Source organism: Cavia porcellus, unplaced genomic scaffold, assembly GCF_034190915.1.
Source record: "Cavia porcellus strain 051 isolate PalLab524CR breed Dunkin Hartley unplaced genomic scaffold, mCavPor4.1 scaffold_17, whole genome shotgun sequence".
NCBI classification, from domain to species: Eukaryota; Metazoa; Chordata; class Mammalia; order Rodentia; family Caviidae; genus Cavia; species Cavia porcellus.
The window spans coordinates 32489376-32502816 of record NW_026947500.1 but is presented as its reverse complement, the minus strand read 5'-3'; the positions used below and the strand labels follow the sequence as shown (position 1 = coordinate 32502816).

The window sequence follows — 13441 nt, the reverse complement described above, 5'->3', positions numbered from 1 at the left end:
GTTTGAGAGTGGCCCTTCTGTCCTGCCCATCCACACAAGGTGCCCCGGAAAGGCCACTGAAGCCAGTCGGTGGAAAGCGTTGAAAGAGAGAAATGGCCGAGGTGGTTCCGGCTCAGGGCTGTGGTTCGGGCCCACAGGAGTGGTGCTGAGGGTAGCCAGGGGCTCTCCAGTTCCAGTTCCTCGCCCACAGGGTGAACTGCACCAGGGCGCACGCCTGCAAAGAACCGCAGCCCTACTCCCGCCCCCAGGGGTGCCTGCGGCTCCTCCCAGACGCTCCCTGCTGAGCTGAGTGGTGACCGGTGCCCTCCCCTTTGTGCCCCTGGCAGTTGCTGCTGGACGCTGGTGCGCACGTAGAGGGTTCAGCAGTGAACAGTGGCGAGGACAGCTATGCGGAGACACCCCTGCAGCTGGCCTCTGCAGCTGGTAGGTACACGGCTCGGGCTGAGCATCCGGAAACAACCTCCCCTTGAAACTTCTCCCTTTGGGCCCCTCTGGGGTGTCCCCTGGACTCTCCATGCATCCTGCTGAGCTCAGTGCCCAGAAAGGAGCCAGCAGAGCAGGAGACCTCTCCCATGCAGGCCCAGGAGGGGACCGTGGCAGGACACAGCCAGCTTTCCTCTTCCTTCTGTCTGTGCCTGCCAAAGGGAGCCTGGGCTTTCCTTAGGGCTCCCCAGTATTCAGAGCTGGAAGAACCCTCTCCCCCGCTTCCCTTTTGCCCCAGTGTTCCTGGCCAGCTGCCCTCTCATCATCTTCAGATTTCCCTCTTGTCTTCCAGGGAACTACGAGCTGGTCAGCCTGCTGCTGAGCCGGGGCGCTGACCCCCTCCTCAGCATGCTCGAGGCTAGCGGTATGGCCTCCTCCCTCCATGAGGACATGAACTGCTTCAGCCACTCGGCTGCCCACGGCCACAGGTACCTGCCCGGGTGACCCAGGATGCTGAAATAGGCTCCCAGGGCCTGGATTCCCCCAGGAGGCAGCAAAGCAAAGTGCAGAGATGCCAGATCAGGTGGCTCGGAAGTGCTGACAGCCCTGGAGCTGGGACCATGTCCCCAGTGTGCAAGGCACTCGGTCCCACTTTCCAGAAAGACAGCTGCAGCCACAAAGGCCAGGACCCCCTCGGGGCACCAGCACCCTGCTTGGTGGAACTTCTGCAGTGCCTGTGGTGGCCTCAGGGTGCCTGTCCACACGGTGCGTGGCTCAGCCAGGAAGATGCCCCTGGAGCACAGGGTGGACGTGCCCAGGTTGTGACAGGCAGCAGCAGGCCAAGATCAGAGCCATTAGGCAGCACTGTGGACGACAGGAAGTGGAGGATGCTGCAGGGTAGGGAGGTGTGAGAAGGGCTGGCAGGTGTGATACCTTCTTGCATTCCTGGGTGCCCTTCTTCCCCCGGAACCACTGTGCTCCATCCTGGAGGGCTTTGTCCCTACAGTTCTCAAACCTTTTCTCCTCACCTCCACCCAGGCACCATCTAAGACATCACTACCCGGGGCCCCTGTCCTCCACCAGGCCCTGCATTTGCCCGCTTGGTTTCTCTGCCTGTCACTGACTCTCAGGGACACAGTACCTTAGGAACAGGCACTATAGCCCCTCACTTTCCCATGCCACTACCTCGCACAGACGAGGTGGTCTATAAACTCTGGAGCTAGCAAGTCACCAAATGAGCCAACTGCAGCCAGCAACCCCGTGGGGGTGACCATGGATCCTTCTGGGGGCCTCTGGGCCTTGAGCCTGGACATGGACAGGGCCACCAAGAATGCTATAGCCAAGGCTCAGTCCCCTGGTAACCCTTGGATCTTGCCTGTGCTGCAGCCACTCAAGCCACTGGCTACAAGGTCTAGGTCTGCATTGTTCCCAGTGTGGCCTTGACCACCATGTGTTTGTCACCTATAATTGGCAGTGCCTATAAGACCTCCCAGGGATGAATGCAGCAGGACAGGGAACATGCTAACAGGGGTCTACCACCCCACATCGAGAAGCTCGATGTGACATTCACCCTCATGCTCCATTAATAGGAGGGAATGGCCCAGGGTGAATCCTGTGTCTGACATTCACTTTGCACCTATGTTGCTGCTGTTCGGGGTGGCTGCCCACCCCCAGGCTCTGCTGCACTTAATGCCTCCCCATTAGCCCCAGGAGAGGGTGGTGTTGGTGGCCTGCAGGTGACAAAGTAGTTAGGGCTCAAGGAGGGAGCACAGGCTGCGACTACAAGGCCAGGGTGGCAGTGCTGCCTCTGCCCCACAGCCTGCCAGCCCTCAGTGGCACCAGGACAGCAGTCACACAGGTCCCCTGCACCCTCCCATCTCTCCTAGGTCTAGAGATGGGGATCTCTGGGAGCTCTGGCCCCGTGCTTCCTGGGAAGGGAAGACCATGCCTTCAAGCCCCTCTGGGCCTAGTCATCATCTGGGGGACCCCATTCTCATCTTCCTCCTTCTCCGTGGCTTGGCCTGCAGGAATGTCCTGAGGAAGCTCCTGACTCAGCCGCAGCAGGCCAAAGCAGACGTGCTGTCCTTGGAGGAGATCCTGGCCGAGGGGGTGGAGGAAAGCGATGCTTCAAGCCAGGGTAGTGGCAGCGAGGGGCCAGTGCGTCTGAGCCGGACCCGCACAAAGGCACTGCAGGAGGCCATGTACTACAGCGCCGAGCACGGCTACGTCGACATCACCATGGAGCTGCGGGCCCTTGGTAAGGCTGGACAGGCGTGTGCACACATGAATGAATACACGCACACTCGAACACACAATCATTCGCTGTGGCTCGCTAGAGAGCAGGGCCACAAGATAGACCAGTCCACAGGACAAGGGCATGCATCACTGTTACAGGAAATGCTCTGGGCCTCAGGTAGCCCTCTTTCCTCAGGCCTGCCCCCTCGAAGGTCAGGACCATGGGGCACTGGGAGTCTCCAAGCTGCCCTGAGGATTTGTACGTGAGGAGTCACATGTCTGCTGGCTCAGTCAGCCTTCCTCTCCTTGGGTCTGGGAATCTGGACTTCTTGTGTCCTCCTGGGAGGTTACTCAGCCAGACTTGAGCCAGACCATGTCAGCAGTGCACCACATCATCTCTCCAAGGCTCGGTTCCCTCCCTTCTCGGTGGTTTTGGTACTGGAGACCCTCAGTAAGAATAGAATGATATTACCTGAAGCATGAGTTGGTTCCCTGAGGAGGACTTGGTCCATGTTACCACAGGCCATGTGCACCACCCCCCAGGGCTGGCCACATTGCAGCAGGAATGGCCTCTGTCACTGAGCCATCATCCCCACCTGCAGTCAGTAACCCCAGGACAATGACACACCACGTCCCTGGGGAATGCAGGCGGGTCTTTTACAGTCCCTATCATCAGGCTGGGAGGGCAAGAAGCTATCACTTTACAGAACTATGACTGGCTTTTGTCATGGACTTCAGATGCAGTTTAAATTACACTGCAGCCCACTGATGAGCTGGTGAATAGTCCTTACGAGCCCCAGATGTGAGCCGGTGAGAAACCCCTCTGAGACAGGCCTGGGCTCCTCCTTCCCAGCCTCTGTCCACGATGGAGGGTGGGGCTTCTGAGTCCACCTGGCCACCCCTGAAGAGTTAATGGTCTCCCCAGCAAATGATTCTGTGGGTCAACACGCGGTGGGAAGGAAATCCCTAGACTTTAGAGCCCGTGTTCCTGCACTCGTGCTGACCTCAGTGTCCCCGGCCCTGCCAGCAGTGCCTCTCAGAGCCATTAGAGCTTTCATTGCTGGCCACTGAGCACACAGTGACCGGGCAGGCAGCGGTACACGGGGCACCGTGCTCTGCAGACGTCAGGGCGTCGAGAGACCCCTGCTTGTAATCTCCACAGGGCGGGAGCATTTTATGAGGTAATGACACCCACCCTTCCCCGGCCAGGTGTCCCCTGGAAGCTGCACATCTGGCTCGAGTCTCTGCGGACCTCCTTCTCGCAGTCTCGGTACTCGGTGGTGCAGAGCCTGCTGCGGGACTTCGGCTCCATCAAAGAGGAGGAATACAACGAGGAGCTGGTGACCGAGGGCTTGCAGCTCATGTTCGACATCCTCAAGACCAGCAAAGTGAGTGTGGCCAAGCAGCCCCGTCCCTGGCACAGGAGCCCACAGTCACAAACGGCCACCCAGGTGGACACGCATGGATGTCCCCACACACACAGCCTTGCAGCGCCTGGCTGCAGGGGGTGGAGGCCATGGGTCTGTCTCTACTGGAGTTTGGCCAAAAAAGCCATTTGAGGAATTGCTGATGAAGGAATTGGCTCTGTTGCCAGGCCAGCTCCAGCAGGAACAAAAGACAGCAGCTTCTCTAATACTGGCCTGGCCCTTAGAAATGAGCCTGATGTAGCTGTGAGCTGAAAGCCCCTCTGCTTGTCCCCCAACAGAACGACTCCGTCATCCAGCAGCTGGCCGGCATCTTCACGCACTGCTACGGCAGCAGCCCCATCCCCAGCATCCCAGAGATCCGGAAGACCCTGCCCGCCAGGCTAGGTGAGGCCTGGCCCCACCCACCCCAGCCATTTTTAAGTGCTAAGGCCCTGCCTCAGTTTCCCACCTTTGTGTCCCATCCTGCCCCGCCCCAAACTCTTAGAAACTCCTCAGTGGACTCATAGGTCACTTCCTGTCTCTGTTGGCAGATCCTCACTTCTTGAACAACAAGGAGATGTCGGATGTGACCTTCCTGGTGGAAGGAAAGTTGTTTTATGCACACAAAGTCCTCCTGGTGACAGCTTCCAACAGGTAGGCAATCTGAGATGACCCAGTCCCTGCCCTAGGGACATGGGGCAGCTCGGTTCATACCACAGATGTTAGAGGTGCTGGAGCTGAGCGGCTGGCCAAAGCCAACACTCCTTAAGGTACTGGGAGCACCACAGGAAGCGCCCGAGGGCAAGTGCCCAGGGGCTGTCCTTCCTGGCTGAGTTACTGCTTTGTGTTATTAGAGCACATAAGTATTCTGGAAAGAAGAGTGAGTGTTCTGACCGCAGGCATCACGTCGCTGTGTTGGGAAGGGTGGAAGGGACAGAAGAGGGCTCGGCCTGGGGTGATGTGAAGTACCACAAAGTATTTTAAAAATGCGTGTTCCAAAGTCTGCTGCCTCCCAGTACCCAGTCAGGTGACAAGACAGTACTGTCACAGCAGTGGCAGAATAAAGTCACATCCTTGCCCTTTTTCTATCTCTTTTTGCTTCAGATTTAAGACACTCATGACCAATAAATCAGAACAAGACGGGGACAGCAGCAAAACCATTGAAATCAGCGACATGAAGTACCACATTTTCCAGGTGCGTGGGCCTGGTGCTGTGTTCTTCTGGGCCCCTGGCCTTGTTCCCCTGGGGTCAGGGCAGCCATGACTTGGTCCTTATCTTCCGATCCATCCCCAGTGCCTTCCAGGCATTGCCAGTAGTGAGCAGTGTCTCAGTCAGTGGTGGCAACCCCTCAGCACGCATGCCACAGCAGGCTGTTTGTATCATGGTCTGGGTCTTGTCTATGCCCAGGGAGCCCTTCTGTGTTGGGTCCCGAGCTCCACACACTGGAGCAGGGATCTGGACATGCATGACAGGCACATACCACCCCCATAGTCTGTGGGCACTGTGTCCGAGTGAGCAGCCAGCAGATGCACACCACTGAGAGCTTGCTGGACACGCAGGCTGCGGGCCTCCTGCATCAGAGCCTCCACTGGCTGACCTAGGGGCTAGTGCTGGTCAGACATGGGATGTTACATCATGGGGACCCCACAGTCAGGGCAGCCCCAGCACAGTTTAGCTCCTGTCTGGAAAGTGGCAATTTCAGTCTCCAGGCTTGGGGGACAGGAGTCAGGGCTGACACTCAGGAGGGGTTATACACTAATGGTGGAAGTCACAGAACTAGAGGAAGCCACCATTTAAAATGACTAGCTTCCTCTCATTTGCCCTTCAGTTGCTTATTTAGTACTCAGCCGTTTTGGGGTACAGACAGCAGTTTGTGGGGCAGGCCTGCCCCCAGCGAGACAGCCGTATGACACACAGGGACGGGGAGGCATAGGGGCTCTGGACATGCAGGAAAGATGCATCTCCCTCAAACATGGGGACATAAGGGGCACTTCTTATGACAGCAAGAGCTGCTGAGGTAGAAGGGAGAGCAAACACAGTCCCCAAGTCCATGGCACATGCAAGACAGAAGCAGAAGTGACACAGAAGCGGAAGTGAGTCGGAAGCTGCTGAGGACCCACAGCATGAAGGGCCTGAACTTTAGCCCAGGGACTCAGGAAGCTCCCAGAGCTTTCCTAGGCACTTCTCAGTGCTTTGTCTGCTCTTCATTTAAGCCCCTTAGGGGTGCAGGTATATTGTTACCCCCTCAGGGTAGGTGAGGAGTCAGACAGGTTGACTCAGAAGCGATGAGCAGGCCTCTAGGCCGGAGCCATGTGGAATGGTCACGTCTGGATTTAGAAAGACGAGGAAGGGATTGAAGGGGACCTGGCTAGGCCTGGGGACCAGGCAGGGCTGCTGACGGTTCCAGCAGCATCATGCCGGTGACCCGGCCTGGGTCATGCAGGGCAGGGCACCAGACTGAGCTAGCTCCTGGCTCTGGCAGGAGAGTGAAGGAGCCCTCTTGGCCCTGTCTCATCCTTTGGTCCAAACTCGCTGGGGAGGGCAGCTTTAGAAACTTGTCTAGCCAAGAAGGGTAAAGTCCAGGTGAGCTGGAGCATGAGTTGGACTGGCGATCTGAGCCAGGAGGCTGGTCCCAGGACATGGCCGGCATTGGTGGACACATAAGGACATGTGTGAGCAGCCAGCGACCTCTTGGGGTTGGTGGAAGGGTAAATGGAGACAACAGGTCTGATAGCCTTGACACACATGGGTCTTGGAAATGTTCAGCTGGCTCGTCCCTGAGTTCTGGCCTAGAGCACGGCCTTAGCCCAGGATTCTGTGTGATGGGCATCTCAGATGGGTCCCTGGACCTCTGCTCCCGATACCTGGGCTCCCATGGAGAGGGTAGAATCAAGCCATCAGTTCAGGTCAGGGTTCCCTAAGGGAGCCAGGGAGGCAGAAATAGAGGCCCAAGGAGCTCGAAGCTGTCCTGTCCGATAGAAAGAAAATGTGAGTCACAAGTTGTCATTCCAGATTCCCTAGTGGTCACATCTAAAATTCAAAAAGGCAAAAGTTTACTATACTAAACCAATGTAAACCCAAATATTACCATTTCAACATGTAAGTGATAAAGTCAGATATAAACTGGGCATGCTGGCACAGGCCTATAATCCCAGCACTCTAGGAGGTTCAGGAAGGAAGATCTCAAGTTCAAGCCCAGTGTGGGCAACTCCATGGGATCCTGTCTCCAAAACAGCTGGGGCTGGAGCTTGGCGCAGGTGAACTCCCACGGGGTTCACTCCTCAGTACCGTGCACGCACGCGTGCGCACACACAGACAGGTAATATTTCATACTAAGTTCTTAGTCTCTGCTGTATAACTGACATAGCACGACATATCTTAACCCAAAAGCCACATCTGGCCAGCAGCTATCACAATGTCGACAAACTCAGGGTCTCTAAGGGACAGCCCAAAGGCCTCAGCTTCCTGGGGACTTCCTCAGGCCGGGGGGAGCTGCTGGCCTGCTGCACCTAGGTTGCCTGCTGACCTCCCTGCCATAGCCCATCTAGCCCCACAGACGACCCGCTTTGGGAGAGAGGTGACTTCATCTGTCCCAGGCTGTGCAGTTAACCTGCCTCTTCCAAGGCCCTTATCGAGGCTCCAATGATAGTTCTGCTCCGGTTTCTGAGCATGCAGCTGCATCCATAGTCTGCAGCTGGCTGGGCTTTGCCAGATCCAGCTCCCTACATACAACAGGAGCCCACATTCCAGGCCAGAAGGAGAGCTGGAGGGGCAGGACCTCTGGCCAGGCCCTTGCCAAAGGATCCTCCAAGATCTGCCCACCTGCCTGCCTACCCCAGTCTCAGTCCTGGGCAGCCAGGGTCCATGGGCTTAGTCCTCCTAGCAGTGGAGCAACGTGTCACTCAGCACAGTGATGCGAGGGCACAGGCTCCAGCCAGGGCTGCAGGAGGCTGTGGGAGCCTCACTGTGGTGTCAGGAGAAGCAGCAGTCTCCTCTCCTCACCTTGGCCTCCTCCTAGACCCTCTGGTGCCTCTTGAGCCCGAGGGCGAGTCCCGACAGAGCCTGGCTGCGCGGCTGGAGCCTTGTTTACTTGCAAGCCTGCCAGCGCTGTGTGGGGCTGTTTTGCTTTAGCCAACCAGAGGGATTTGTTTTTCTCTTTCCAACTGGGAGCCTCCCCAGGCTCCAGCAAGATGGCAGAGTGCATAACTTAGACCTCAGTACAGCTGTCCTCCTGGGCCACCTCCACCCCATTCCCAAGTGCCCCAGCATTTCTGCCAAGCACCCCAGTGCACTCAGGGTCAGGGCCCTTCCTTCCCCTGGAAGAAGATCTGCCAGGGGCTTGGGATGCAGTGGCCTGAGGGTAGTGGGTAGAGGGTAGGCAGTCATTCCCTCAGGTACCTTCCCCTCCCCCCAACTCCAGGCTGCCTGGGCAAACTAGACTAGACTAAACTAGACTAGACTAGACTAGACTAAAAGCAGTGACCAGCAGAGCCCAAGGGACTTGAGCCAGGGGCACCTGCTCTCAAAGGCTTTGTGGGCTGTGTGGAGGTTGAAGGGAAGCCCAGAGTCTCAGGTTGGTGCCTAGAGGCTGTGTTCTGCAGGAAACAGCGTTTAGAGTCAGCCTGAGCATCGTGGAGGTCAGACAGGCGTGGCAGGCACAGTCCGTGTGGACTGGCCTGGCACTCATTGGGGCCTCTTCCCTCTACAGCTGATGATGCAGTATCTGTACTATGGAGGGACCGAATCCATGGAGATCCCCACTGCTGACATCCTGGAGGTAAGGAACAGTGTCCTGCACCCCTAGACCTCTGCATGGCTCAGCCCTGCTCTCAGAAACACAGCACTTGGAGAGACAAGTGGAGAGGAAGATGGTTCCCTGCAGAGTCCTTCCTCTCCTCCTGCTGCCGGGGCTCTCGGGAGACTGGGGTGGTGACTAACTCAGAGCCCAGCCTCCTGGGTCATGTCCACGGGTTACAAAGGGACAGGGGTTTGACCAGGTAGGCTCAGTGGTGGGCTTGGCCGTGAGTACCCAAGGGCCGCTTTGCCCTCCACCAGCTACTGTCGGCTGCCAGCCTGTTCCAGCTGGATGCCCTGCAGAGGCACTGTGAGATCCTGTGCTCCCAGACCCTCAGCGTGGAGTGCGCTGTGAACACCTACAAATACGCCAAGGTGAGGCCCGGGGCACCACCATCCATCCCTGCTTCCCAGCAGTGGGGCCGGGCTAGGAAATGCAGGGCTGCGGGCCCTCGAAGTGCACTGGAGGGCATGACAGGGAGTCAGCAGCTCCAGCTGTGGCCCATGAGCTCTTCCAGCTCTGCCATCCCTGGCCTTCGGGAGCTGGGCCAGGTCAAACCCATTCAGCTTCACGATTTCTCCTCACTCTTGCCTGTCCCAGCGCATCCAGGCCACTGCTCTCTAAAACACCTGTTCTGTCTCCTCCCCTCCATCTCCAGTCTTTACCTTGCCATCCTCATCCCGTCCCCGATGGTGGCATCAGCCTGGCCTTCACCCTGCCAAACGCATAGTTCTTTCCAAAGTGCCAGGCCTGTGTCACTTCCCTGCTTGAAATTTTCTCATTGCTTGCAAATGAAATAAAAGCCAATCCTTGTGATACACCTGTGGCCCACAGGGCGCCACCCACATGTCCCTCCCCTCTTGACCACACCAGGCCAGCCTATGTTCTCCGTCAGCTTGTCACTGCCCCAGGACTCTCATGACAACCCAACCCTTTTCCAATAAAGCACGCTCTCAGAACACTTCCTGTACTTGAACCAGCCAGTGGTCCCAGGCCTTCCAAAGGCACCGTGTCCCTGTCACATGGCCAGCTGTGAGCTCCTCCACATCCGTGAATGCCATCAGCTCTTACCTTTGCTGGAGGATTTCCTGCTGCTTGTGTTCTCGAATTTCGGCCCTATGGGAGCCATACAGAGACTCAGAGTAGGCACTGAATTCACCACACATCACGGGCCCAGAGGCCTCCCCACAGGAGCACTCACAGGCCGGACCCTGGGGTGATACAGGTGCTCAGGAGGAAACAGTCAGCCCTGTGGGATCACTGCCATTCAGGGCATCACCCAGGTGACATGGGCAGAGGAAATGATAGAGGATGGCACCCAGGATAGGCCCCACTCCCAGGAGAGGCTTATAGATGGAAATCAGATAAAGGGGAGGTGGCCTCAGAATGCAGATATGGGGACCAGGGCGAGGCTTAGGCTGGGCTCAGGCTGGAGCTGGGGTTTTAAGGTGGGGCCGAGCAAAGCAGTGACCTCAACCCTCCTCTCCCTGCCTGCAGATCCACAACGCCCCAGAGCTGGCCCTGTTCTGTGAGGGCTTCTTCCTCAAGCACATGAAGGCCCTGCTGGAACAGGACGCCTTCCGGCAGCTGATCTACGGCCGCAGCAGCAAAGTACAGGGCCTGGACCCCCTGCAGGACCTGCAGAACACCCTGGCTGAGCGCCTACACTCAATCTACGTCACCTCCCGGGTGTGAGCAGCTGGCCGGAACCCATGAGGTGGGGCCAGGCCCCCCGGGGCTGCCTCCCTGCCCTGACAGACTCCCTCCCTTCTGTGGACCTCTCCTTGGTTGGCACTTGTGTCTGGAGCCCACCTATCACCAGACAGCTAACCCTTCGCTCAACCAGGAAGAGATGTGGCCAACAGGTGGCCTTTGTACCCCCAGTTTGCACCTTGAGGACCACCCCACATTCCCTTCCACTTCTGCTCCAAGCTCTCCCCTCCCCAGCTGGGGCTCCTTATGAATGTATCCTCTGAGCCCAGGCCCTTAACGCAAAGCTAGCACTTGCTTTCCAGAGGAAAGGCTGCCCACATCCCTGGTCTTGGCCTCCAGAAGCCTGTGCCTAAGGAAGGCTTGGTGTGGGCTGCCCTGACCCTCATGGAGCCGGGGTCCGCAGTGGCCCTCCCTTCAGAACTGCTAATGTGCTGTCCCAGCCGATGGCTTTCGAGCCCAGAATGTAAGGGGCGCTGCATAGGATCTTGGAGGCCTCGGCTTTGCTGCTGCTGTTAGGGGCCAAAGTAAAGGGGTGGATTCGGACCCTCGGGCCTGGATCTAGGCTGCCTATGTGGGCTTAGGCAGCAGCGTCCACGACACACCACCCCCTGGCCCAGCCTCTCAAGCGAAAGGTTCCTTTAACTCAGGACCAGAGCACAGGCCCAGGTCTCAGTGGGAACCTCAGCTCCCGGGCAAAGGACAGGGCCTTGGTGTAAGGGAAGAGTTGGGAGAAGAGGACCCTCAGCCATGTCCCTGGCCTGGGTAGAGACCAGACACTGGGACAGCGTCAAGGACAGCTGGGTGCTCTGGGTGTAGCCTGGCTGCACCGCAGGAACTATTTATTCATCCAAAGCCCTGGGCACTTCAGGTGTCACTTCTGTCACCTTGAAAAGTCCCTGGAGCTTACAATCTGGAAAATATTTTCAACTAGCTGCTTGAGCTGGATGTACAAAGGAATAGGTATTATTTTATTGCTGTAATATTGTATAATACTGTAACTATACATTAATATTGTCACCCATTGTAAATGTACCATGGTTTTATTAACAATAAACACATTAACAATGATCTTGGCCTCACTGCTCCTGGTTCAGAGCTGGGGAAAGAGTCCAGCACCCATTCGCCACCACCCAGAGCTCCCCTCTCACTCCACAAAGAACCCCTGCCTCAAACTGACCAGACTCGCCTGTACCCCAGGACTCAAGTGGCTCTGTCCCTTGTGAGGTGCAGCAGATGATTAAGTAGGCATGGGACACAGAACAGGAGCCAGACTGAGGAAGGGGGTCGCTCCGGGGTTTGCCTGGCTGTGCCCAGCCCTCCATGGAGGCATGGGAGCTTCCTGGGTGTCTGCTAAGCCGTGCCCAGCCTCAACCTGTAGGCCTGGACGCTGGCTGCCTGGAACACAGCAGGGACCCTGCTGAAGAGAAGGTTCAGACCCAAGGTTTTTCCAGGACCTGAGCAGAAATCAAAGTTTTTAAAAAGGCCACACCAAAGCCAAAAGAAGAATTTTAAGATCAGTAGGAACCTGACCTAACACGCCAGGATTGAGCTTAAGGATGACAAAGACCTGTGGGAGCCAGTCCCAGGGACACCCCATTTCCCAGCTTGCTGGGGTAGGGACCAAGCAGGGCAGCTTCATGCCCAGCCAGGAGCCCTGGACCCTGTGGGACTATGGAGCCCTATTGCCGTGTGGACTGCAGCGCCCTCTGGGGGCTACAGGGAGGCGATGCACTGCTCAGTATCAGCTTTTTAGGAGACTGGGAACAGAACAGGGAGGGCTGTGCCCAGCCTAGGAGGCAAGGGCTAGGTATGCTCTGACTTTAGTCTCTAGGGCTTTATTTACTCTCTTTGAAGGTTTTCTCTTTGCAGAGGTTAAAAGACGGGACAGGGTTCCTCTGGGCCTTTGCATGGCAGGAACATACCCTTAGACATTTAAACTCATTAGGAGAGCTGGAGATGTAGCTCACCGTCAGAGCACTCGCCTAACATCTGTGAGGCCCTGAGTTCCCCATTCAGCAAAAATAAACAAACTAGAGAAAAAAAATCAAACACTTTCCCCAGGAGCTGGGACTCAGGATCAGCCCTGGCTACCCCAGGCGGCCAGACCCACTGCTGATTCAGGGCTGCTGCTCCGGGTGCTAGGGGCCTTTTCTCCTCAGCTGCCAGCTTCAGGTATGGGCACCCAGACTGGGGGAAAGCAAACTTCTCAGAGCCGCTGGGTAACCAGGACTGGAAGCGGCACTGACTGCGTGCAGAGCTCACAACTGCACAGAAGCACAGAGGCACCGTTTACCTAGTGGGGTGCAGCCCTGGCCTCCAGACACGGAGGGGCCTGCACAGCTAACTCCAGGTCTGCCTTCCTCCTGGGCCTCCAGCATTCGTCCTCCTGATGGTCCACTTTCCTTCTTGCACTGTTTCCATTTTCCAACCAACGTCCCCTTGGCCAGACACAGCACGGCCACAACTGTCTCAGCAGAGGTAGCCAGAGCAGTGCCAGGAAGCCCAAAGCCTTTCAAACCCCCTCTGCGGAGTCCATGTTTTGCTCAGTCCTTCAAAGGACGCTGGCCCCTCCTCCCCAGGCTCAAGTGCCCCATTCAGGCCCAAGGACCTTCAGCCCCGCCCCCACACGGGCTGCCATATTATAATGGCCTCAGATAATGAGCCTGCATTTTTCTAAGGTGCTGGTCACTTATTCTTACCCCACCTCCTCCTCCCTCAGTTCCAGCAGGGTCCCTTTGTGTCTCCTGGTCACTCCTGAGTCCTTAGGGACAGTGGGGACCAGATGAGCCCCGCGGAAGCACTGAAGCAGGCTAGCGTCAGCCCCCTCCTGGTTTGCGGGGAGCAGTTACGAATGGGCTTTGTTCAGGC

At 57.2% G+C, this 13441-nt stretch overlaps 1 protein-coding gene across 1 annotated transcript in view; it reads left to right on the top strand.

The window, feature by feature from the left end:
* The window catches only part of Abtb2 (ankyrin repeat and BTB domain containing 2), a 160646-nt gene extending 149005 nt beyond the window's left edge, over positions 1 to 11641 (top strand). The window contains exons 8-17 of the mRNA XM_013145960.2: positions 327 to 423; positions 776 to 911; positions 2451 to 2680; positions 3868 to 4046; positions 4364 to 4469; positions 4616 to 4718; positions 5169 to 5259; positions 8774 to 8842; positions 9121 to 9234; positions 10358 to 11641. Coding sequence (XP_013001414.2) covers positions 327 to 423; positions 776 to 911; positions 2451 to 2680; positions 3868 to 4046; positions 4364 to 4469; positions 4616 to 4718; positions 5169 to 5259; positions 8774 to 8842; positions 9121 to 9234; positions 10358 to 10555 — 1323 coding nt within the window. The 3' untranslated portion in view covers positions 10556 to 11641. The remainder of the gene's footprint in view (positions 1 to 326; positions 424 to 775; positions 912 to 2450; positions 2681 to 3867; positions 4047 to 4363; positions 4470 to 4615; positions 4719 to 5168; positions 5260 to 8773; positions 8843 to 9120; positions 9235 to 10357) is intronic.
* Positions 11642 to 13441: the final 1800 nt, after the last annotated feature.